The following is a 25,991-nucleotide window of genomic DNA, read 5'->3' on the forward strand; positions in this document are numbered from 1 at the left end:
AATCAGCCTTGCACAGCCTGCTTACGCCTGGGCACTGCAAAGGACCAGCTCCAGCTCATCAGTTTCTCACACCAGCTCCACCTGGAGGAGTCCGTAAGGATCTTCACAGGGAAAGAGAAATCTGAAGCAACAAAATGTTCATCATTAGGCCTAAATAATGGTATGCCAAACCATGTGATATTAAATGGTCATTAAAAATCTGGGATTTTCCCAAATATTTAATCACTAGAGAAATGAATCCTGTATGTGTTTAAAATATATGATTTAGGGCCTCCCCTGGTGGTGCTGGCAGTTGAGCACCGCACTGTGAAGCTGTCCGCAGCCCTGTAGCGCCGGTTCGATCCCAGCCAGCCAGCGAGGGTACCACATAGCAAAGCAGACCTCTCCTATCTCGCCCGCTGCTCCCCTCAGCAGTGTATTTTGGTCATTCTGCCTGTTCTATTCCCCGCTCTGTCTTTGGTGAATCCTCTCACCCTCCTGCACATCTGGCCTGTATCCTGGTTCTTGTATAAATAAAATAAATCTTAAACACACACACACACACACACACACACACACACAAATATTTACAACTATTAGCTGGCTTTTGGTAGTAGGGGTGTTGGATTTGGAGGATAATTTCTGACATTGTCTTGTTTTTAGTAACTTTCAAATCTCTTACTATGGACACAATATTATTTTATGAACATAATGAGTATCTTGAAACAGCATTTGTCGTAACAACCATATCTTAGTGTCAACTCACACAAAGGATTTATCAGCTAACCCCCCAAAACTTAACTATAAACTACTGCTAAATTAGGAATTTATAGAACCCTGCATTTGTAGAAGGTTATAGAATTCTGTGTTTATACAAGCCAATCCTGTGTTTATATAAGTCAGTTTTGAAACCAAATAGAGGACCTCATACATGAACTCTGGCAAGTTGCATTTTGCTTAGATCAGAAGGGCTCCTTCCAGGTCTTGAGATCCATGGATCTCATACCTGTGTAAGGTTCCTGCTGAGAACCAAGGTCTGTCTGTTTAGAGCTGACAGCACCCAAGACTGAAACCATGAACCACCTTCTCTCACACCACTGTGATCATATCCCTTGAGGCATGCTCAAATTAGTGTGAGAACATGCGTTTCCTCCACCCTTCCTTCCACCTTAGAAGACAGCAGAGTACTCCCTTGCTCAGGAAAGTAAATCTCCAATAATGGCATTAGACAGACAGTAGTGGGAATCCATAGTTTATGAGTCTATAAAATCATTCACTTTCACTGCTGGAACAAAGTTTCCTTGGTTAATAAGTAATACCACCTTGGCAAACATCAGTGCAGAACAGCATAGGGGAATACCGTCTCTGCTGTCACACTTCCTAAAAATCGACTCCTTTCCTCCAGCAAGTTGGCTTCCACCTTCTGCAACATCTGGGACTCCTCCTATCACCCCTTCCACCCTCCTGCCCCTCCTCTCTGCCCCACCCCCACCCCTTGGCTTGTCTGCCTTGACCCATCCTGATGTAAATCCTTCCTCTTTCAACACATCATTCTCTTCCTCTGAGTTTCATTTCATTCACGTCCTACTGACCTTCTCTGTAAGAAATATTAAAAGAAGTCTTTCAAGATGAAATGAAAGGACACAGAGCATAACTTATAGACACAAAGAAATAAAAAGCACTAGTAAAGGTAAGTAACTACGTAGACAAATACAAAACACAGTATAAAGGTATTTTTCTTTGTAACTCTTTTCTTCTCATTTAAAAAAGACAAGTGTCAGCACAATAATTATAGACCTGTGTCAAAGTGCCTTAAAGATGCCATTTACATGACAATAGTAGCAAAAGGAATGGGAAGAAACAGTCCTGTATTGGAAGAAGTTTTCCAATGCTAGTTAAGTTATATTATTGCAACTGAGAATTCACAAATTCTTCCTAATTGCAGATGAATCATTTTCCCGGATAGACCACATATCAGTCCACAAATCCTTAATCCATCTCAAAAGAATTAAAATCCACTATATTCCAAAAATGAGTGAAATCTTTACAATATTTTTCTTTCTCCTGGTTTATTTCTCTTAGCATAACCCCCTCAAATTCCATTCATGTTGGATGGTGCTGGAAGGGATCATGCTCAGCAAAATAAGCCAGAAAGAAAAAGAAAAATACCGGATGGTCTCACTCATAGCAGGAATCTAGAAAACTTAAATAAGGGACCAGGAAAAAGAATAACTATAAGAAAGTAAAAATCAAAATCAACAAACAACTGTGAACCAGAGACACTCTATGGGGGGTGGGGGGCGGGGAAAGGAGGGATTGGGGTCAAAATAAGGGGTTGCAATTGTATGGGGAATATAAAAAAAAATTAAAATTAAAAAAATAATAAAAATTAAAATCTATGTTAAATACTATGCTACAAATGAAAGCACTAGCATAATTGTGAAAAATTGAAAATATATATATATATATATATATATATATATTTAGTCAACCATAAACAAATTGAAACTTGCACTAGTTAAACTATGAGATGCCTACAAAGGAGATGGAAAAAAAACAAAATAAAATTTGAGGACGAGTTCTACAATGGTAAGAAAATATAAAACTTTTGAATAAATCAGAAAGAGATGAGTTTTGAAAAAAAAATTCCATGTTGTTGTAAATGGCAAGATTTCGTCTTTTCTTTTTATAACTGTATATATACCACATCTTCTTTATCCATTCACCTGTTGTTTCCTTATCTTAACTATTGTGAAAGTGCTGTAACAAACATAGGGGTACCTGTATCTTTTCGAATTAGTGTTTTTTCAAATTCTTCAAGTAAATACCCAGAAATGGGATTACTGGCTCACATGGTAGTTTTTTTTTTTTTTGGTAGAGGCATTTTTTTTATTATTATTTATTTGTTTGTTTGTTTTGTTTATACATGCACTGTGTACAGTCAGAAGTGCGGGAGGGTGAGAGAATTCACCAGAGCCAGAGCGGGGAGCAGAACAGGCAGAAGGACGAAGTACACTGCTGAGGGAGCAGCAGGCGGCAGGAGAGGTCTGCGCGCCATGTGGGACCCTCTTCCGGTGGCCGGGGAGCAGCCAGGGATCAAACCGGCACCACAGAGGCCACGGGCAGCTTCGCAACCCAGCGCTCAACCACTGCACCACCGGGAGGCCCTCATATGGTAGTTTTATTTGTATTTTTTGAGAAACATCATACTAGTTTCCTTAGTGGCTGCACCAATTTACATTCCCATTTCCTCGTGGGTAAATGCCCAGCCAAACAGGATTGGCCCAAAGCAAGGCCCAATAGCCTGCCTCACATCTAAGGCACCCTCTGGGCAGGGACCCATAGAAAAGGGTCAGAAACAGCCAGACAAGTCTGGGAGGAAAAGAGCAAAATCCAAATCAAGATAAAAGCTGCCATTGTGTGGGCCTCCCTGTTGGCGCAGTGGTTGAGTGCTGGGCTGCGAGGCTGCCACAGCCTCTGCACTGCCGGTTCATTCCCTGGCCGCTGGCGAGGGTCCCACAAAAAAAAAAAAAAAAGAAGCTGCCATTGTGAACCTCCCCGGGTCTCTCACCCACATCTGTTTCAACCAGGCCAGGACCAAGAAGCAAGCGTGGCTTCTTCACGTGTCTCTACTCCATGTGCCTCCTCCAGGGCTCCTCCTTGCTCCCCATCCTGCTTCCTTCCTTCCCCATTCTCCTCTCCAGCTTCTTCTCCTCCCTGCTCAGCTCCACCCTCCCTTGGGTGGGGCAAGTAACCTGGAAACTCCCCTTTTCCTGGGGACCACCTTGTTACAAAAACAGGGAAGGGAAGAACATGAGGGAATGCGGTGATGGTTCGAGGGTCATATGGTGGCGGGAGAACTATGGGAATTACAATGATGTAAGAAAAAAATTGATAAATTAATAAAAATAAATAAAATGATATTAAAAAAATTTTTTTCCTTCACCTTTGCCTAAGAGGCTTATAGTTTCAAGTCTCAGCTTTCTTCATCAACATGTGTATAGCTCTCTCTGCATTTCAAAGCACTTTCTGTTTTAAAACCTTAAAACAGAAGCCCCAGAAGAAAGTCTCTTGGTTAATACTAAGTCATGATGCTGGGCCCTGAGCCCTTTGGAGTTTAACTCCGGAGGTTAGAGGAGGGTGGGCACACTCTCCCTGGGACATGACCTTGGGGGTCATGCATCTGCCCTCCTCTAGCAGAAAGTGGCCAGTCCTACTGTCCCTGCAGTGCCACCTCCCTCCCATAACGGAACTTGCCTTATTATAGCTGATCCTTGAAGCCAAAGCTGCTGCTGTGCAGAGCAGATGTCAGGGACTGACAAGCAAAGCTTCAGGGTTTGTCTGAAACTCTTGTTGGCAGAAATGCCCAGGAGCCCCTAATGGGAGTGGGAGCGTGCCCTTCCGCTGACCTCCACCTTCCCACTGCTCCCTCAGAGCCACTGTCCACAGACCTTCAGTTCAAACCTGAAGGTCTTGTTCTGAAACTTATAAAATCATGCAAATGTCTCTTTAGCCCAAGGCAGTTGGTATTCATTGAATTAAACGTCATCCAAGAAGGCACCAAGGGCAGAGGGCCAGAGAGAAACTTAGGTACTTAGATGTAAGCAACTCACTGCCCCTCCCTGAATCTGGCTTCCCCCTCCATAAAATAAAAATAAAACTCTTTATAAGGTTGTCCATGAGGATTAGAACACAGTAGATATTCAATACACAATCCATCTCTCATTTTGTTTGAAAGATAGAAAGATAATAGCATTGAGGCCCCTGCCCTTGATCACAAGCAGTACAGAAACCAACAATGGAGAATGTTCCTTGGACCATACACTCTGGGCTGAGGGGCACGGAACGGGTCACCATGCTGGGTTGGCATTAACGTAGGTATCTTATGTAGCTTCGTGCTTTCTGCTGCTGAGCTGCGTAGGGGAAGTGGGTGCTTTCAAACTGGTAAAGAGAGGGAAGTATTTTAGTTTAGGGTCTATGCTACTCTGAGGGGGTATTTCAAGACAGAATCCATGCTATTCTGAGGGACATATTTCAAGGAAGGATCTGTGTACTGTGGTGGAGCATTTCAGGCCAGCATCTGTGTTACTAGGAAGGAGGGGCCAGGGTCAGAAGGTGAGGTATTGTGTGCATGCTGTGGGGAGAATTCTGACTGTATCCAAAGTTGGTAATAGGCCACTAGGAGGTGCAGTGGGCTCTTGAGCAGAGCCTTCCACCTCACAGGGGTGGAGAAGGATCACTGAGGTGGATAGGAGATCTTCATTTTCAATACAGAAATCTGGCTGCCTCAGGTAAGGAAGCATCTTAGTAAGAGCCCCCCACTACTGCTCCCAGGACTGCATTTCTTCTTCATCTGCTCCCCAATGAAGCATTCAGGAAGGCAGATCTATGAGTGTGTGGTGGTGGAGAGGAAGAGGGGGTCTAGATGAAAGCCTAAGGCAGACTTGTTTCAGAATTTGTCGGCAGCCTCTCTGTGGGCAGGAGAAGCTCTCCAAGTCAGGCACACAGACTCCTGGGTGCCCTCTCTCCAATGGGTCCCTTGGGGCTGGTGCTGGGAGCCGAGGAGCAGAGCCAGGGGAGAGCAGGAGGGTGGGAGAGTCATGGCGGTGAGGGGAAAAAATTCCCTCAGAGATTGAGGTCAACGGCTGCCTGAGAGGCAGAAGGGACAGGTTCTCAACTTGGACAGAATTTGGGTTGAAATGGTCATCTAACATGTTTCTGGAAGGGAGAAGGAGAATGGACTCTTTTGGGTGCTTTCTCTGTGACGGTTACTTTACACATAAAACCTTGTTGAATTTAATGTCCCACCAAAACTCTTTTCAAGCAAATCTGTCACTCAGCAAAGCTGAATTCCAGGAGTGTCCACCATATGCCCCTTTGGGCACGGTTTAGTGGGCCTGCCTCATGGAGCCCACGGTCACTGCAAGTGAATCCAAATCCAGACCCCACCACAGGCTGAGCCTGTGGCCTCTGTTTCACCCCTGACCTGGGGTGAAGTTGCTAGCTCAGGTCAAAGAGAGGTCAGCACCCCCCCAAGGGCTGCTGCTCCTTCTCAAAGCTGGAGTGGAAGCTTGATCATCAGGAAATATTTAGGGGTGGAGGGGCTCAAGTGAAAGAGGCCTAAAGACAAGAGTCTATCTGAATTTGAGGGATAAAAAGGGTTTCACTCCCAAAGCTGAAAGAATATCATTTCCCAACTATCTCAGAGTAAACAATTTTTCTTTTTTTCTTCACGTTTTAAGGGGAGCACTCACAGCTGTCCTCTGAGCAGCCCCTCATGTGCCTCTTCTCCCATTTCCTCAATCCTGGTTTAAAAACCCTTCTCCTGTCCCATCTTCGATGAGACTCGATTTCCTGATGTCCACATTTTTTCGTCTTTCCTCTTGAGACATGGAGCCTGTGCTCTGGACTCTATCTGAGGGGTCGTCTCTACGCCTCAGGAGAACCCTAGAAGGCAGGCATTGTTGTCCCCTTTAGAGGGATGAAGGTACCTGGCCTAGATGTCAGGTGAGGGGCACCAGTCAGAGGACATCCATTTAGCCTCTGAGGGCACACACAGGCCACCTGAGGTGACACGGGTTACCCTCCATGACCCTTCAAGGAGCCAGCCTATGAGGTGAGAAGGTCAGCCCTGCCCTTTTCTCCTATCTCCTGCCTTCTGTTTGTGCCCTTCTGCCTTCAGACATGTTACTTTGTTTCTCCCACTGCCCCACTCTCATTGGCCGGTGGAGGTGGCTCCCCACTGGCTTGGGGTACAGGGGCACACTGTGATTGGTCCTTACCCTGTGTGGTAGTCTGTCTTCTGGCCCTTGACAGCCTCACTCTGACTGGTGCCCTAGGCAGGTGACTCTGTCACCAGTCACCACCCTCTGGGCTGCCTGGTGTCCAGGGAGTAAGGACGTCTGTGCCCAGGGCCCACCTTCCTTCGTATGTGAGTACTCGCTAGATTAAACACAGAAAGATGCTCTTGGCCTTCTGGGAGACTATGTGCACACAGGTGTTCATGTACATATAGGTGTTTATGTGCAGGTGAGCGGATTCAAGCCCTATATCCGAATAGGTAAACATTTAGGTCTATGGCAAGCCTTTAATATGAGTATTTGTATGTATTACCGTGACCACCTACATACTTCTAGGAATGATTTTGGATATTTAATATATATATATATATATATATATCATCTGATAAGCCCAGGGGACCACAGAAGCTGCCTGCCCCTTCCAGGACGTGACCCAGTGTGTCGTGTGCATTTGCCTAGGGTGTGCCGATCAGAATGGGTGACATGCAAATGCTTTGTGGAACAAGCCTTTAAAATGATTGAAAATTTCTCAGGCTCGAAGAGGGTGAGGTCGTATTTTTATTGAGTCTAGGGAGTGTTTTTAAATGTCAGCTCTAAGCAAGGATGATGTGATGTTTTCATGAGGTATTTGGTAGGGAAAACGCTGTGCTTTATGAACAAGAAGTAATTCAATGAGGCGTGACAGTATGAATCTTCACAAAATGCCTTTTTCAAAGAACGCCTGAGAAGCTCTTCTCACTCCCCTAAACGGAAGGTTTTGCTCAGCAAGTTGAGCTGATGAATGGATTTGAGCGTAGGGACAAGTTTTTAAAAGGGAAAATATGTCAAACTAGTGTCATTCTTAGCATTATTCCGGTCCCCAGTTTCCACAGAATGACCTGTGGCAGTGACCTGACAGAGGGCAAAAAATTCAAATTTTAATCTACTTACAGACTTCTTCACCCCCTTTATCAAGGAAAGAAAGTACAGCCTCAGCAAAGACGTCACATGGCCGGTTACCATAGAGCTAAGGCCGCCACCCAGGTTCCAGCCAATCTGCAATCTGGGTGTCCCAGTTCACTCCGGCGATGGGGTAGTCCTCTCACCCCAGATCCTTAGCACTGGCTTCCTCCCACCCACCATGTCTGCACTGAATTTCCTCACTTCTCATAAGCTTCAGAGCTTCAGACGCTCTAACCTTCCCAACCCTCCAAACATGCCCAGGCTCCTGAGTCAAGTGAGGCTCTGCAGGGCAAACCCCGGGCAATTGGCCAGCATCACCTGGGAGAGCTTTTACAAGTGCATCAAATGTGTACCTGGCCCTGTGACTCTTTCCAAGAACAGAATCCATGAGGTGGCAAAAGCTTCCGACGCAGATGGAACTGGCTGCTATTCTTTCACCCCAGGCTTCTGCTCATCCCCATGCCTGGAAGATCTTGTCTTAATTAACTGTCCAAGCACGAGGAGGCTTAGCATTTCAGTCCAGGGGAAGCAGGCAGGGAAGGGAGTGTGGATTCATCCCACGCACCAGGACGCTGGGACCCAAGGATCCTGACCAAGGACTTAGTGATTTGTTGGCAAAACAAGATTAAGTTAGAAGCATGTGGATGGGGACCTGGAAACTTCTTAGAGGATGGGGACTTGAACAGGGAACTGAGGGACAACTTGACTCTACAGATCGATGAGGGTGGGAGTGGGGAGCGGAGAGGGGGTTAGCATTCTGGGTGGGAGGAAAAGCAGCGAGCCTGGGCAGGAGAGCAAAGTGTCTTTTGTTAGTGTAGGAAAGAGAAATGTGAGGTGCTGACAAGACCGTCCAAATGCAGTGTTCAGCCCCGGGCCTCTCCCAGAGGGGTCTCAGCCTATGCTCTCCACACAGCTCCAGTTCCTTATACTTTTGGAAAGTTTTCTGCACAAGCTTTGTACTTGCATAGGGTTTTTAGGGGAAAAAAGTTTTTTCTTTCTGTTTTTGTTTTGCTTTTAAATGAAAGGTCACTTCTTGATCTCGTTTTGTATAGATCCCCATTCCTTGGGAGAATGCCAACCCGGGAAGGTGGAAGGAGAATCCCGTGCTCCCTCCCTTCCCCTATCCAAGCCTGGGCGGTGGCACTTGTCCTGGCTGAGCCATGCCCTCACGGGGATCACAGGGCCCGGCAGGACAGGTCTCACAGTCATTGCCACCAAAAGCTTGGCCTAAAAATAGCCCTGTCAGGGTCACGTGCAGGTCAATACAGGGAGCTAGAGAAGATGCCTTCGGGGAATCAGCAAGTTATTCCCAGTGGCAAGTAGGATGTAGCACTTATGGGTAGGGTATTTATTTTTTATTATTTTTTAAAGATTGTATTGATTTTTGCGTAAGAGAATTGGGGTACAGGCCAGATGCACAGGGGGTGAGAGGATTCACCAGAGACAGAGCAGGGAGCAGAACAGGCAGACTGACTGAAATACACTGCTGAGGGGAGCAGCGGGCAAGTCAGGAGAGGTCTGCTGCGCCACGTGGGTAGCTCCCTGCCTGGGGCTCGAACTCAGGCCTTCGTGGCAGGCCACTAGGGAGGCCCTATGTGTAGGAGATTTAAAACTTGCATGAGGTCAAACCAAGTTCAACATCTCTGTGGCTTGATTCTCCCCTTAAAGCAGAGTGGAAAGTTTCTCCCATTGTCTCCCAGCTCCTGACAGAGGGGGTCGCCAAATGGGGTGAAGTGGAGGTCACAGTTCCAAGCAGCCGGCGGGATTGCCATGGCTCTGCCTTTACCCCTAACAACTGCAGTCAGGGCCGCCCCCTATAGGCAAGGCAAAGGCCTGCACCCTTATCCGTGTGTCCAGCTGCACAGCCATCCAGACATTCCAGGAGTGTGTTGGGGCAGAAGCCTGGAAGGAAACGGGATAGTGGGTGTTGGCACTGGGAGAGCTCCAGGTTCCCCACTAGCCTAAAGGCCTTTGGTAGAGTATTCCTAGACTGCTAGAGGTTTCAGATCGTGGTATACTCACCTCTGTTCACATGTTGACATGCCCTGGTGTCCAGGCACATTCATTTCTCTTTAAACAAGAAACCTGTGTTCTTGGGTTCAAAAGGCTTTCCTCTCCCCCGAGGCAGCTCAAAACTTTCACTGGTTCCCATGGAAGATTTGTTGGCATCTGGAAATTGCAGACTATAAAGGTGTGACAGCTGATGTAACCGAGGCCTGGGCTGGAAGGGCTGCGGCAGATTGCACACTGACCTCCCCACCCGGGTGCTGTAGCTCCTGCTAATAAATGTTGACTCCCTGACAGGGGTCAATGAGCCACGTGTGTTTTCCTGCCACCATTCTGAGAGCTAACCCAAGGAAGAAGACGCTGGTGAAGAGCTTATCCTTGGTGGGAGATTTGCTTTCTGACCTCAAAAGGTCAGAAGTCCCACATCACTGTCTCTGTGGCCATTCTCTCCCTAAAATGAAGTGCTGCACCTCCCCCTGCTGTGCTGGTCCGCGGCAAGGAAGTTTTCTTCTGCCTCCTCCCTTGCTCTTCTCTCAAAGGAGAAGAGCCATGGCTATTTGAGAATTCTATGGGGATGTAGACCCAGGTAGAGTCTCAGAATCACCCAGGAATATGCTGCCCACCAGCTGCCCGGGGCCACCCCAGTGAGCCCAGATCCAGGGGTTTCAAGGCAGGTGCATCTTCCCAGCCTCCCCAGCAGATGCTGACCCAGGCCATGCCTTGTCCCTGTGCCCAGGACTGAATTAGAGGAAAGTGGGGTCGCAGAGACCCCTCATTCCAAATCACTCAAAGCCCCAGCAGTGAGTGCCAGCTGGGACACAGAGGTGATGGAGACAGTCCCTCTGTTGACAGAGGCAGTAGAGCAGAGACGGGAACGTTTTCTCTGGGTGGTGGGTGAGCATCCAACCTCCGTCCATGGTTCAAGCAAGAAGAGACCCTGGACCCCGTTTCTGGTTAAAAGGGCTACTTCTAAGTCCCAGAATCTCTTCTAAGGAAGAGGCTTATGTCACTCCAGTGACATGTACCATCTTTAGAGCCCTCTAGAAGCAAGACCAGACATACCCAATTCCACGTCTCATGGACACGTGACTTTTCACTTTCACAGGGAGAAGAGTTCATTCTCCCATTTGCTGTTCCAAGTGTGATAAATAGATATACAGGGAAGTTAGCAAATGTAGAGTGTACACGCTGGATTTTTTATCCTATGTCTAGACTCCAGTCATCACTATGCAGCCCAAACAGCAGTGCATTCTTTCTTTTACTCTTTTTTTAAGATTTATTTATTTATGCACACAAGAACTGGGTACAGGCCAGAGATGCATGGGGGTGAGAGGATTCACCAGAGACAGAGTAGGGAACAGAGCAGGCAGACCCGGGCCTCCCTGGTGGCGCAAGGGATTAAGCACTGCACTATGAAGCAATATGTAGCCACTGCAGCATGAGTTTGATCCCTGGCCAGCCAGGGAGAAACCCACATGGTGCAGCAGACCTCTCTTGTCTCACCTGCTGCTCCTCTCAGCAGTGTATTTCATTCAGTCTGCCTGTTCTGGTCCCCGCTCTGTCTCTGGTGAGTCCTCTTACATCCCGCATCTCTGGCCTGTACCCCAGCTCTTGTATGCATAAATAAATAAATCTTTAAAAAAAAAAAAAAAAAGAACAGGCAGATTGACTGAAATACACTGCTGAGGGGAGCAGTGGGCGAGACAGGAGAGGTCTGCTGCGCCATGTGGGTTGCTCCCTGGCCAGCCAGGATCGAACTCGTGCTGCAGAGGCTGCGTATTGCTTCATAGCGCGGTGCTTAGCCCCTTGTGCCACCAGGGAGGCCCCCCAAAGAGCAGCGCATTCTTAAGACAGGAAAGAAGGCCAAGAACAACACACCCCTCATCAGTTTTTAATAGTAAGGAATGAGGTCCTGGGGTGTGGTTTACTCTCCTTGGTCACAGCAATCAGTGACCAAATGTCTGCGGAGTACCTGTAATGTTCTGGAAACTTCCTGGTATAAGACAGCAGCAGCCCTCCACTTAAGTCAAGAGTCAGTGGCTTGTGTTTTTAGGAGAGGAGCTGACATAATAGATGTTGTGTCATCAGTTACTGACTCTGAATCTCGTTGATGATATTCATCGATTTGAGACATTTTACTTGGGAGTCAATCCCCTTTTCTGCTTGTCTTCCTTAATACTACATCTTCATCATTTTGAGCCTCCTCCCCAAACCTAATCTTATGTTGCAGCTACCAATGGCGACGGCTGAAGAAGGCAGTAACCCCCGGGGCAGAGCAACGGCCCGGCCGCAGGTACAGCTGCAGGAGCTCGAGCCCCGAGTGGCCCGCAGACGCCTGTCCCAGGCCCGCCACCGGGCCACCCTGGCTGGGCTCTTCTCCAAGCTCAGGGAGACCGTCTACTCCCAGTCTGAACTCACAGCCTCAAAGGTAGGATCCAGTGGGGACAGGCCTGGAGCTGTCACCCCGACCAGTGCCACCCCCAAGGGCTGCAGCCGAGGTGGGGTCAGCCCTCAGCTGTGGATGCTTCACGGTGCTTTCTGCTGCCACTCGTGGGTGAAGCCTGAGAGCCGGGCCTGACCCACCTGCTGCCTGGTCAGAAGGGAAACATCGGGCCTGAGAGACCCGGTTAACCAGTGGCGTCTGTGCCTCACCTTGTCGTGGGCCTAGGTGAGCCTCCAGCTGCTCCCAGGCCCCTCATCCCCCCATACAGCATATACACACCCACACCCACAGCCGGGCACACTGTCAGCCTGGGGCGCAGCCAGGCCTTGGCCCTAAGCAAGTGGCCTTATCTTTCCCTGCTCTTAATCTCACCTCTTTGGTCTACACGGCTGTCTTTATTGCTGACCAGGGTCTCTGGCAGTGCCTCAGGGAAGGCTTGGGTGGTAGTACAAAGGGAGGAAGCATTGCAGGAAGTAGGAGAAGATTGGTCCCTGAGTTGCTGGCAGGAACTAAATTGGAGGTAGCCCCAGTTTCTGGCTCCAGCTTCGCTCTCTTCCCACCATCCTTTCTACACCGGAGGCTCCGGCTCACGCGAGGCCCTTCCTGCATGGGGCCCTTCAGCAGGGTGGCTCATTGCAAGGATGATGTGCTTCCTGCTTACGGGCTGGTGCAGGATCCTGGTCGAGGGCGGGGGCAGGGGTGGGAGAGCTCCGTGGTGGGTCAGGGTCTTCGTGGCCCTTAGGGGAAGGCGCCCCCTGAACAGCCCATGCAGGTTCCAAGTAGGACCACATTTGTGTTTAACTGAAGAGTCTTAATGGAGACCCTCCTGCCCTTGCAGAGGGTGAGGTGGAAAGTGGGGGGTGAGAGGGGAGGGATGTGCTGCTCTTCCTTTCTCTGTTGAGGCTGGATGCTGAGCCAGCTCCAGGGGCTCAGAACTAAGGGCTCGGGTCTGCGGGGTGGGGAACATCCTATATCTTGACCTCACAGCAAAGAACCTGGACATAGCTCTGCCATGTCCCCTGGAGGGGGCAGATGTCTCCTGTGGGTGTGATAAAACCCCAGAGGCCCTGTCAGTGGCCAAAGTAGTGTGCCCAGCAGCAAGTCCACCAGCAACGGCATTCAGGGCCGCCAGTGGGAAGTGGGAGGAAATGGAGAGGAAAATCATTTGCACCCCCGAAAATCTGTACCTCCATAGGTCATGGTGGAGAGCCCGGCTGTTATCTGGCCGTGGTTCCTGTGAGGCCAGTTAGCTGCTAAGCTTCAGTTAACACCGCGACTACCCGGGGACAGATGGGTCCTCCGAGGCCTGATGGGGAGGTTAATATGATAATTGCGTGAAAAGCTGTAGCTCTGTCATAAGGGGTTCAAATGTTAGTATCGTTTCCCAAGGTGTGACCTCGCTTGCTCTTTTCATATCACCCACATTTTACTGATGAGGAAACCCGAGGCTGCAGAAAGTTAATTTGCCTGGAATGGCACAGCCCGGGGACAGTCTAGAAACCAGGTCAGCTCCATTTTCTCCTCTCTCTGCCTGAGGGACAACCCTGAATTCTGCATTTGTAGCACCCATGAAGAAAAAGATTTTTTTTCCCCAGCGTGTCGGTGTAGCAAGGTCACGTTGGTTTCCGAGGACTGAATGCCAGAAGCTGGTAACTTCAAACACCAGAAATGTATCGTCTCACAGTTTTGGAGGCTGGAAGTCCCACGTCAAGGGGTCCAGGGGCCATGACTCTTATTCCTTTTTAAGCTTCTAGCATTTTCCAGCAAAGCTTGGCATTCCATGGCTCACAGATGCTGTTCCTCCTGCCCTGTGTCTTCACATCACCTTCCCAGTGTGGGTCGGCTCTACATCCAAATGTCCTCTGTTTACAAGGACACCAGTCACATTGGGTTAGGGCTTTGCTGGCCTCATTTTAACTTGACCACCTCTCTAAAGTCCTGGTTTACAAATTAGTCCCCATTCACGGTTCTGGAATTAGGACTTCAACAAGTCTATTTGAGGGAACACAATTCTACCCAGAACAGAGGTGCTGAGGATGTCAGCCTGTCAAAAACATTCTAGAAACAGAGTTTCAAGGAATGGTGCCTGGCTTCCTGGCCCTGCCTGCTAACTGATGTGAGTGCGGTGTGGGCCTGCTGAGCCGGCGCCGGTAAACAGCCCTGGACCACACCCTGACCAGAAACAAGTGGCCCTGGCAACAGAGGAGGCATCGGAGTCCTTGCTGGCCCAGCAGAGTGACCATGAGCCCCAGGACTGGGGGCGCTGGGGCAGCAGACTGCGTGGGACGTCAAGTGAACCAGATGTGGAGTCTGCAATCACCTGTATTCTCACGTTGCTGTCCTCTGGGTCAGGAGAGTGCTTGCTTCTAGCTCCCTTCAAACCTCCATTTTGTTCACTAGGCAGAATCCGCTTGAATCTGGAAGGATGACCCCCGGCCGCCTGCAGGCGTCAGCATCCCCTCCCGCCACCCAACCTGTGTGAGGCCTGCGTGCCCAGCCTCTGCCCTTGCTCCTGCAGCTTGAGAGTCTGTGTGCACTTTGGAGCTCAGCTCGACTTGCTCCGCTCAGTTGCCCTGTTCTAGTGTCTTCTCCAGCCCTCCATTTGGAATCACTCCCTCCTCCCAGGCGTTTCCACGGCCCTTTGCTTCTAGCCCTTTGTGGCACTTACTTGATTCCAGCTGGTGTTACAAGCAGTGGCTGCCGTGCTTGTCATCCCTGCTAGCACATCCACTAACCTGGACGCAGGGCAGTCTTATTGACCCATGAGCCCGGGCTTAGAGACAGGCCTGATGTGTGGCTGGCACTCCTGATGGGGCTGGTGGGCAGCACACAAACAGAATGAATAGGCTCTCAGAATAGGCTGAACACCTCTATCAGGGGCCAGTTCTAAACAGGTGGGGATGTGGTTTGTGTGCTGGGTTTTTGGTTTGTTCCTCTATTTAGGAGTGAGATAGCCATGTTGTTGAGCAAGCTGGGCCTTGGTTTTCTGAGTCAGCATGCTATTTCTTGAAGGCCATACCTGGTCCATAGCTGCTAAGGGGGCTGACCCCCCTCTCAGACCTTGGTTTTTGAATAATCTTGCAGTTTCTCATTTTTGAATAATCTTGCAGTTACCATTTTGACTGTGGTGATATTTTATACAGGAGAGAAGGAAGGGGGGGCAGGGGGGGCGGGAGGGTCACAGAGGGAGGAGAAGGGAGGATGAGAGGAAGAAAGGAGAAAGAAAGGCAGGAGGTAGGAGGCGACCTGTGAGTCTTGCGGGACAGGATATTTAGAGTTCCAAGCTGAGGCCAAGATTTTAGCTCTTCTGGTGTGTATGCACCTAGCAAATAAAAATATCCTGTTAGAATAGCACATTTACTGGGGTGATGGGCAAATATTCATTCTCAGAGCCTTTCTGTCACCATTAACCCTACCTTCAAGTGGTGTAAAGACTTATTTGCCTTCTTTCAGCTTAATTATCTCCCAAAGCTTTAGGATTTTGGCAAGCACAGTTTCCAGGATTCAGAGGAAAATGTCTTGCCTTCTTGGCATCAGAACGAGCTTCTTGTTCTTTTTACCAACAAGGTCAGAGACTTGCCTTGTGCAGGGAGGGTCCTCTGGGGTCCACAAACCAGCCCCTGCAGTGGAAGGCCAGCTTGTCAGCATTGTCTGTCTCTGTTCTCAGTGGCAGGTTTTAAATAAGGCGAAGACTCATATTCAGGACCTGGAACACACTTTGGACAGTCTGCTGAAGCTGAAAGGTAATAGGTCCCTACCTGCCACCAGGGGGCGCTAGTTTACCTGTCTGTTGAAAACCCATTGGGTTAAACCTAGCGAGGTGACATGTATTGAGGTCCTACTGTGTGCCAGGTGCTGTGCTTGGTCCGGGGGTGTGATGAGATTCACATCCAGCCCTCCAGGAGCTTGCAGCCTGGAAGGACAGGCAGTCATCTGTCTGTTGAGATGTTGGGGTTCTGGGGAAGCTTCCTGATCTCATCTTGCGAGCCAGAGAAGAACCGTACTGGCGCCCGTCGGACTCAACAGCAAAGAGCAGAATCCGGCTCCCTCCTTGGTACCCAGAGAGATGGCTGGAACGGAATTTGGGTTTAATAAGTGATACTTCTGATATCTTGATGGAGAAGAGCCGGTTCAAGAAGCCCTTTTCTCTGGCCTAGTGCTCTCCCCTGGCATCTAGAAGAAGAGGAGGCAGCTAGCTCTGAATGTGGGTGGGCTCGGGGGTCACCAGACCACTCTCTTACCCCTTGTGATCCTGACCTTCCAATCCCCAATAGAAGCCTTCTTCCTGGAGGATGGGAACGCAAACAGCCTAGAAGAGGTCAAGGAAGAATATGCCAGAATGTACTATCAAAATCACAGGTAAGGCACACAAGCACCAGGAGAATCGGAGCTGCTTGCTGTTCTTTTTCTGCTTGGCTGTGTCACAGTCGCTCAACTTCTCCCTCCAGGATTTGGAGCAGAGTGAGGGGTGCTGCTAAGTTATCTAGAACCGTGTTGTGCTGGTGAGCTTCCTTTGCTGTTTCATGATTGTCACCTGCATTGGCTCTTTTTCTGGATATAAAAATAATCCATACTTATGACAGAAAATATCAAAAATATAGAAAAAGGCCCAAAAGAAAATAAAAATACGGGTCATCTCATTTCTCAAGTAAACTGATGTTAATTTGGAAGAATATCCTTTCAGTTTCTGTAATTTTGCATAGTATTTTATAGAGATACAAGGTCATAGGGTTCATAGTGTATTAATAGCTTTAGAAAAACTCAACCAATGGCTTCATTGAAGAAAACCCAAATTTCCTTCATTAAGGAAAACCCAAATCTCTGCCTATTTTCCAAGTTTCAGAGGGATCTAGAAAGTCAAATGAAACTCAGAAAGGCAATGAATGCAGAGATGCTGAAAGGGAACCCCACTTATCATGCCCCACTTGAAACTTGGAAGCAGAGGTTGGTTGGAGAAAGGTCTTTCTCAAATCTTATGATCTCACTTTTTATATTTAGCTCTAGGATGAATTTTGGGTCCATAAACGCTGTGCTGGGCACGCCCCCCACCCCTTCCCCATGTCCCATCCCGCCAAGCTGCTTCCTGGGGGGGATTCTGGGGCAGTGGCGGGGTCCTTCTTGTCTGGGGACCCCAGCACAGTATACCCAGCTTGGCCCTGGTTAGGCACAGGAGTAGAAACAAATTCACTCGCCCTGCAAATAGGATGGCAAACGGCCTAGAGCCTGTCTCGACCTGAGAGTTTACTGATGACTTTTATTTTTTTCTCTGTGCTTTTCTGTATTTTCCGAATCTTTTAAACAATGAATGTTTCCTAAGGGAAATGATGGTGGGAGGGGTGATAAATTATGAATGTTAGGTCAACAATTCACTTCCCTTACTGGTTAAAATATAAACTTTATCACCTACTAAAATCTTATCCATGTTTGTGTCACTTGCCCACGTGAGGATGGCTAAATTTCTTTAAAAAGTATAACAATCAGGGAAGCTTTTCACTAGGAATATTCCAAACCAGCATTAATCAAAACTGTTCATCAGCACAGGAATAGATTATGTTTTCTAATTATTATATGTTAGTGCATTCCATTAGGAGGGAGCTTAAGCATCTTTGTACTTACGTTTTCCTCCCTGGGGATTTTTTAAAAAAGATTTATTGATTTATACATACAAGAGCTGGGGTACAGGCCAGAGATGCAGGGGGTGAGAGGACTCACCAGAGACAGAGCGGGGAGCAGAACAGGCAGACTGACTGAAGTACACTGCTGAGGGGAGCAGGGGCGAGACAGAGGTCTGCTGCACCATGTGGGTAGCTCCCTGGCCTGCCAGGGATTGAACTCATGCTGCAGAGGCTGTGGATTGCTTCATAGTGCGGTTGCTTAACCCCTTGTGCCACCAGAGACTCTGGGGATTTTTTGTATCTCTCTTTTGCCCATTTTCCTGTTGGACTGGGGGCCTTTTCTTTATTTAATGGTAGGTTTCTTAGCATGTCCTGAGAAATTAGCTCTTTGTAGTAGATGACTTGCACACAATTTTCCCTTCATTATTGGTTTTATTATTTTGCTTTTGATGTTTTGGGCAGAAAAAAAGTCTAGGCTACCCATCTGTTTTGACGCCTGTTTGGTGGAATAGTTAGGAAGGTTTCCTCTGTTCTGAGATTTAAAAAGTAATAGTAAAAAGAATCCACTGATGTTTCGTCTGATATGCTTGATTTTTAACTCAGAGGAAACCTTGGAGTCACTTCTCTCAGTATGAAGAGATTCTGGGTCCAAGTCCTGGTTTTTCAAATTGCTTTATTATCTTAAAAGGGTCTTTAAAACAACAACATTTTAAATTTTTGATGAAGTCCTACTAACCCAGTTTTTCTTTCACAGATTGGGCTTTTTAAGCTAAGTGTAAAACTAAGTCTCAAACTTAATCATTTCATGTTTTTTGGTGTGATCGCAGGTGGGACTTCTTAAATTTCCACTTGGCAATTGTTCACTTCCTAATGATGAAAATTACTGATTTTTGTGTATTGAAGTTTGTGGTCTGCAACCTGGCTAAACTCCCCACTCAGTAGAGTCACATATTTGTAGATTCTCGGGGATTTTCAACAAAACATCAGCACTCTGTTTACAAATATAGACAATTTACTTCTTCCCTCCCAATTCAGTACCTCTTATTTCTCTTGTTCACCTATTGGGCTGGCTAGAAACCTTCAGCACAGTTTTGAACAGAAATAATGAGAGAGCGGGCCTCCCCGGTGGCGCAGCGGTTGAGCGCTGGGTTGCGAAGCTGCCCGCAGCCTCTGCGGCGCCGGTTCGATCCCCGGCCACCAGGTGAGGGTCCCACATGGCGCGCAGACCTCTCCTGCCGCCCGCTGCTCCCCTCAGCAGTGTACTTCGGTCCTTCTGCCTGCTCTGCTCCCCGCTCTGGCTCTGGTGAATTCTCTCACCCTCCCGCGCTTCTGACTGTACCCAGTGCTTGTATAAACAAAACAAACAAACAAATAAATAAATAATACATGCCTCTTTAAAAAAAAAAAAATAATAATGAGAGTGGACATCCTGGTCTGGTTCTTGCTTTCAAAGGAGAAACTCAGTCTTTTACTGTTAAGTATGGCATGACTTGTAGGCTTGGGGATATGCTTTTATCAAGTGTAGGTTCTCTTCTCTTGCTAGTTTTCGCAGTTTTTGTCATGAATGGATGCAAATTTTGCCAAGTACTTTTCTGCATCTATTGGGATAATTTGGTTTTTCTTCTTCAGTCTGTTGAGACGGTGAGTTCCACTGACTGATGAGAGCCATCTTGCACTTGCAGGATAAACCCCACTTGGTCATGACATATTAGCATAAATGCTTCTGTCAACGTATATGTCACTATCAATTATTTGTCTGTCTATACTTCAGTGTTGACGTTCATGAGCGACATCAGTCTCTAGTTACCAGTTTCTGTTTTCTCCCCCAGCCTGTTTGCTCCCCCAGTTCATCAGCCTGACTCTGCCACCTGGTACCCCTTCGAGGTAGTCGGGAAGGAAGAGGAGGCGGAAGAGGGGGAAGACCAGGAAGAGGAAGAGGAAGGGGAAGAGGAATTGCTGGAGGAGGAAGAGAAGAAAGTGGAGACGTTTCAGTCTCCCATCACCTTGACCCCAGACCTCATGGAATTTGAACGGTGTGAACAGCTGGGAAGGGTGTGGCTTCGCGCCCCGCGGGGCAGGAGCTCCAGGGAAAGGGGCTCCAGCCAGGGCAGGGGCGGGGGCACCCTGCAGCCTCAGTGCACTGACACCAGGCCCTGAATCCTGGAAGCGTGTGTTTCCACGTAGGAGAAGCTGGGGCGGGGGGTTGGGGGGGATCTGCAGAGGGGCCAGTGCAATCACCTTAGTGCAATCACCTTGAAGCTGCATTCACCCGCCACATACACAGGGTCACTCAGTCTGGGTGCTGAGCAGATTCCCCAGCTATCCTTGAGGGGCGGTTGATGGGGATGAAGAGAACTAAGTTCCTGCCCGAGTCTGCTTCCGACAGCATTACTGGTCTTAGAGTGAGAAAGATGGTGAATGGCCGGCATGGACTCCACGGCTACTCACTTCCCCTCCGCAGACTGGAGACCCTCAGCAGCCAGGTTGACTTCCAGAAGCGGTGACTCCACTCCAGAAGGAGACTCGCGCCACCGCCCAGCCTCACTTTCAGGCCTCAGATTAAAGCGGCATCTCATGGGTGCACACTCATGAGCTAGGAGATTTAGGGGGTTCCCGTGGCGAGAGAGCTGAGCCAGACACGCAGCCCATCTATCAGGCAGCCGGCTCCTGGAGTGGGGGGTGCGCACTGGGAGGACTTGCGGGGGAGGGCCGAGGCATAAATCTGTGTCATCCACACCCCCCAAGGTGGTTTCTGATCTGCAGAGACCAAGGGCTTGCAGAGACTAGTGACTCTAAGCCCGGGGTAAAGCTCGGAGCTGTGGCAAGGCCCCCAGACCGCCGTGGGCCTGCAGGAAATGACTTGGGGCGGGGCCTCCAACTGCAGCTTCAGGTCTGGGAGATGCTGTCCTTGCTGTTCCAGGTATCTCAACTTTTACAAGCAGACGATGGATCTTCTGACTGCAAGCGGGGTCGTCTCCTTGGGGGAGGTGACACTCCCCATAGTCTCTGCGGCCATCTCCCACCTGTGGCAGAACCTCTCTGAGGAGTGGAAGGCCAGTCTCCTGCAGGCCTGGCTGCAGAAGCACAGCGGCCTCCCGGGCCTCATAGCGGCCGGGCAGGAGCCAGCAGGGACCCAGGGCAGCATGAGGGACAGTGGTGTGGACAGCCAAGGGGCCAGCTGCTCGCTCGTCTCCACCCCAGAGAGGTGAGCAGACCTCGGGTGGCGTAGGGGGTGCAAAGGAGTCCTGTCACCCCAGGCCTGGAAACACCAGGGATCTGCTTGGGGTCAAATCTGAGGCCCTGTCTGGATCAGGCTCTCACTTTAGGTTTCTGGTTTTCCCGACATAATCTCCATGACCATGAACAGCAATTCTTTCTCTCCTGTTACTTTCCTGGACTTTCCATGGGGATTATGGAAGAGGCGCTTAGAAGGCTACAATGGTTGGGATTCTTGTGGCTGCAAGTGACCTCCTCATTAAACCATGAGGAAATGTGCTTCTCGCACAGGGAGGCCCCGAGGCAGGACAGGCTCCCTGCCAGTCTCTGGCCTGTCATCATGGACTCAGGGGCCTCTCTTTTCTGTAAGCTGCTTCACCTTAAGGCTGGTTTCTTGCCTTTTCTCCCCTCCCCAGCACTCCCACCTCCTGGGGCTGTGGAGTAGCAGTTGTAGCATGCCCTTTGGGGATGAAGGGCAAAGAGAAAGCCTTTCAACAGGCAGACTGAGAAATACACTGTATCTCCCTCAGCAGCCGAGAGCTGTGTCCAGTAGCAGTGATTCCTGACACAGACTGTGCTTTCTTTAGATCCTTTTTGAAGATGCCTTTGATGTGGCAAGTTTTCTGGACAAAAATGAGCCTCCAAGTACCTCTAGCTCCAGGTGAGGAAGGGGTGTGAGACAACATGTGTGATTGATTGTGTGTGTATCAGTGTGTATGACTGTGTCTTAGTGTATGAGTGTATATGTGAGGGTGAGTATACATGAGTGTGTATATAAGGGAACGTGGACAAGTGAATGTATATGTGTACGAGTGTGTACAAGTGTGTGTGTTTGTGTATCTGTGAGTGTGTAAGAGCATATGTGTGTGTATTTACCCCTGCTGGGATGTTTAGGGGCCTCTCCCCTGCTGCCCTCAGTGGGATGCATAATTCAGGGGAAGTTCTTAGAAATCATTTTTTTCTGTGATTCTAAATGGGCTGGCCCCAGGATTGTGCCACTGCGTAGAGGTGACCTTGTCTGGGGCTTCTTTAGAGTGGAAAGTTCTTCCATGCTGGTCCAGGGCAGAGGCAGAACAGGTTATCAACTCCAGGTGGCACTGTTTTCCAGGGTGAGGTGCTGAGCTTGGTGGGGAGAACAGCCTGTGTGGGGAGGGCAGGGGCTTTGGGGCAGGGAGAACATGCCCTGAGCTTATTGTGGGGGATGCGGGCGGTGCTCTGCTTGGGGAGCTGCTGTTCAGGATGTGATGGGCGTGGATGAGGGAGAAGCGGTGGAGGGGAGGGTTGAGCCCACCAAGTGAGAAGACACGAAATAGAATCTGGGGAGATTCTAGAACCAAAAGCAACTTGACTAAATCTGTACCTCAGGGGTGTATTCTCAGAGGGAACTAGTTTAGGGCTGGAGTCTCCTGCTACTTGGTTTGAAAATCTATGGCCAGTATGGCTTGAGGACACAGGCCCTTCAGATACCAATAGTGTGTCATGAATACAAAGGAGCGTAAACATCTTTTTTCTGCCCTGGAGTCAGGGAGACATTCATGTCTTCATCCCAATGAAACCTCCATTCTCCTGGTCCCCAAGTGGGCTGTGCACTGGGCTGTCCCAGAGAGCTGGCTGCCTGCAGGCCCCTCAACACCAGCATTCTCCCTCCTCCCCACCTGCCCCTCTAGGCCTGTACAGAGAGGGAGACTCAAGGCTTCCAAAGGAGAGTCTGGTCCTCTCCAGAGTGACTTTTTTTTTTAAAGATTTCTTTTTTATTTATACAAGTGCTGGGGTATAGGCCAGAGGCGTGGGAGGGTGAGAGGATTCACCAGAGACAGAATGGGGAACAGAACAGGCAGAATGACGAAATACTGCTGAGGGGAGCAGTGGGCGAGGCAGGAGAGGTCTGCCGCACCATGTGGGTATCTCCCTGGCCAGCCGGGAATCAAACCTGCGCTACAGAGGCTGAGAAAAGCTTCACAGCACTGTGCTCAACCCGCTGCACCACGGGGGAGGCCCTCTCCAGAGTGACTTTATGCAGGCACCCAAGCTCTTCTCAGCTGTGTGTGGGCTTGAGTTTTGCTGGAATTAGCTGGAGGCAGACATTCCTCCTCTGAGCTGGGCTCAGGCTGTGAAGACAACTGCTGAAGTGCGCTTGCCAGTACTTGGAACCCTCATCCTGCTCCCAGGCCACAAAAACAACCTATTAAAAAACCTTTTTTCTACTTGCCCTAGAAAAGGAAGGGGTTGCTGCCAGACGGTTCCTAAGCTGACTAAGGACCGCTTTCCAGGAGGACCTGCGGTCTCAGGCCTCCATCCTGGCCCAACTTGCAGGTTCTTTGCCCTCTGACCGTACTCCTGGGGCTTCTCCCCTGGTCCCAGGGAGCTGGTCTGCACACAGTCCTTCTTCGGGGCCCTCGGTCTGAGTTGGACCTACTGGGTGGCAGCATCTCACGGGATGGCATGAAAATGGGCCAGTGGTGCCTGAGCAGCTCTGCATCCCTGGGTGGGCAGACCCGGGGCATCGCTGCAGAGGTCGACTCCCTTTCTCCCTTGTTGCAAGGCCACAGCTCAGACACTGAGTTAGGGCTCAGGAGCCCACCCCCTAAAGGCTGGCTTTCCCAGAGGGTGCCAGACAGAACGCAGGAAGCCACACAAACCTGCCAGGAACGACACTGGGCTGCCTGACCCAGGGTTCAGCTGGGTGTTTCAAGTGCTTGGTTCACACTGTAATCCTAGTATTTTAGGAGGTACAGCTGAGGTAAAAGAGTAGGGTGCTAAATATCTGTTGTTTCTTCTTCCTTTCTGTTGTCAGTTCTCTGCTTACTAGCAGCAACCCAGAAAATCCAGAAGAGAAGTTTCAGCTCTATATGCAGATCATTGAATTTTTTAAGGGCCTTTGCTGTATTAACATGACCATCAAGGAGGTACGACAAGGCAGGGGGCAATGAGACCACATTCCCCTCCCTCAGGACGGCAGAGGCAACCCTTGAACGGTGTCCTAGCTGGACCTCACTCAGGTCACACCCCCAGGGCCATAGCCAGGGGACTTCCTTCCATGCTCTCTGGCCTGCTCCAGCGACAGGCAATTTGGGCTGTCCAGGGAAATGAAGGTTGTCCAGGGAAACTGAGGCTAGCGACAGAGGGGATGCTCTCCAGGGAAGACCCCAGGCTGGGGATCCCTTGACATTTCTCCAGGTGGTGAGACTCCTTGACACCCTCCCAGGAGGCCACACTCCATCACCTGAGACTCTGGGGTAAATCTGCTGTTAATGTTTGAAGCATATTAATTTCTGCTTCCAAAAATTGTGAGATGTATGGTGACATAGGAGTGACACATAACTGTACAACTGAAGCTATTCGGGGCGAGATAGGACTGGGGCATGCATGAGATGGTGGGGCCTTCTCATCTGCTTGGGGCCTGGAGTCCTTAAATAAAAATGTAAGCCTCCTCTACCCCATGTTTTGCAGGAACCAGACCTTCCCCTTGATGATGAGATGATAATGTTGAGATGCTTGGAGACCTTTGATGATGAAGATATGTGATGCAGATAGGCTGCGAGAGGAAGGGAATGAATAAAGGTGGATAGTTTTCTAGTTTGACTGCAGGTTGCCAAGTTTCAACTGACTTAACTTCTGGGAAATTCTGGGGTAGGCTGACCCAGAGAATTGTGATAGTTTTCGTTTCTGACTATTATAAAGTATTTTAAGAATGGTGTTGCTCGGGGGCCTCCCTGGTGGTGCAGGCAGTTGAGTGCCGCACTGTGAAGCTGTCCGCAGCCCCTGCAGTGTTGTTTCGATCCTGGCCGGCAGGCAAGAAACCCACATGGTGAAACAGACCTCTCCTGTCTTGCTCGCTGCTCCCCTCAGCAGTGTATTTCGTCAGTTTGCTTGTTCTGTTCCCCGCTTTGTCTCCGGTGAATCCTTCACCCTCCTGCACATCTGGCCTGTACCCCAGTTCTTGTTTAAAAATAAATAAATCTTAAAAAAAAAAAAATACCGTGGTTCATGTCAGTCTTTCTCGGTTGTTTGGTGGAAGGGATGGCCTATTACAGGGCATGCACCTGCTCCCACCATGCCCCTATTGACTTGCAGCCCAGGTCACCAGCCTTTAAAGAAGAGAACAAGCAGAATCTATCCCTGGGGGTGCCAACACTGGGTACTTTCAGTATGTTCTAGATTTGAGGCACTGTTCTGCTGGGTTCTCAAGAGTTCTGGCCCTCTCGCTCATCCCATGTGATCTGGGAGTCCAAGAACAATGCTGACCTCAACCCTGTGCTCCAGGACATCAGGGTAGAACCATCCAGACCTGCTCCTTCTGGTGATAAAGGCTCCTGCATGGAGTCAAAGTCAGACCCCACAATGTTCTGAGTGCTTTCTGGTGAGGCTCCTAGGCAGGGTATATAAGGTCCCTGGGGTGCACATCAGGTGTGGTGGTTAACTTTATGTGTGAACTAGGCCAGGCCACAGTGCCCATGTGTTTGGTCATGATTAAATATGTAAGTCATAGCAAATATTTAATATTTGAGTAAAGCACATTGGCCGCCATAATGTGGGTGGGCCTCATCCAATCAGTTGAAGGATTAAAAAGACCAAAAAGACTGACCTCCCCCAGGAAGAGAGAAATCCTTCAGATTTGAACTCTAGCTCTTCCCAGCCTGCCCGTTTACACTGCAGATTTTGGACATGCCAGCCTTCACAATCACATGAGTCCATTCCTTAAAATAAATCTTGATAGATGTATGTAAGTACATATTTATATTTGGATGGATAGATGGTAGATAGAGAAATATGGATATCTGTGTGTGTGTATACATGTATGCAGAGAGAATGGGTTCACCTGGATCCTCCCAGTTTACAAATTCTAACAACTGTGACGACCTTCCACCAAAGTCCTCCCTAATACGTTGACTGTTTCAGGCCTCTGACACACGGGTTAAGCCTGAGGATCCAAACTCTCAGACCCTCAGATCCAAACCCTGTGTGAGTCCACAGCCCTGGCTCTTACCC

At 49.2% G+C, this 25,991-nt stretch overlaps 1 protein-coding gene across 1 annotated transcript; it reads left to right on the forward strand.

Moving 5' to 3' along the window:
- Positions 1-6,773: 6,773 nt before the first annotated feature.
- On the forward strand, positions 6,774-24,956 carry LOC119247411 (stimulated by retinoic acid gene 8 protein homolog). Its single transcript, XM_037513840.2, is given in 9 exon segments — positions 6,774-6,910; positions 11,959-12,156; positions 15,839-15,914; positions 16,446-16,530; positions 19,616-19,819; positions 20,707-20,991; positions 21,574-21,663; positions 23,797-23,908; positions 24,453-24,956. Coding segments are annotated over 8 exon segments (1,119 nt in total). The 5' UTR covers positions 6,774-6,910; positions 11,959-11,964; the 3' UTR covers positions 24,528-24,956.
- The last annotated feature ends 1,035 nt before the right edge of the window (positions 24,957-25,991 follow it).

The sequence above is a fragment of the Talpa occidentalis genome, unplaced genomic scaffold (assembly GCF_014898055.3).
Source record: "Talpa occidentalis isolate TD23 unplaced genomic scaffold, MPIMG_talOcc4v2.1, whole genome shotgun sequence".
In the NCBI taxonomy this organism is placed as follows: domain Eukaryota; kingdom Metazoa; phylum Chordata; class Mammalia; order Eulipotyphla; family Talpidae; genus Talpa; species Talpa occidentalis.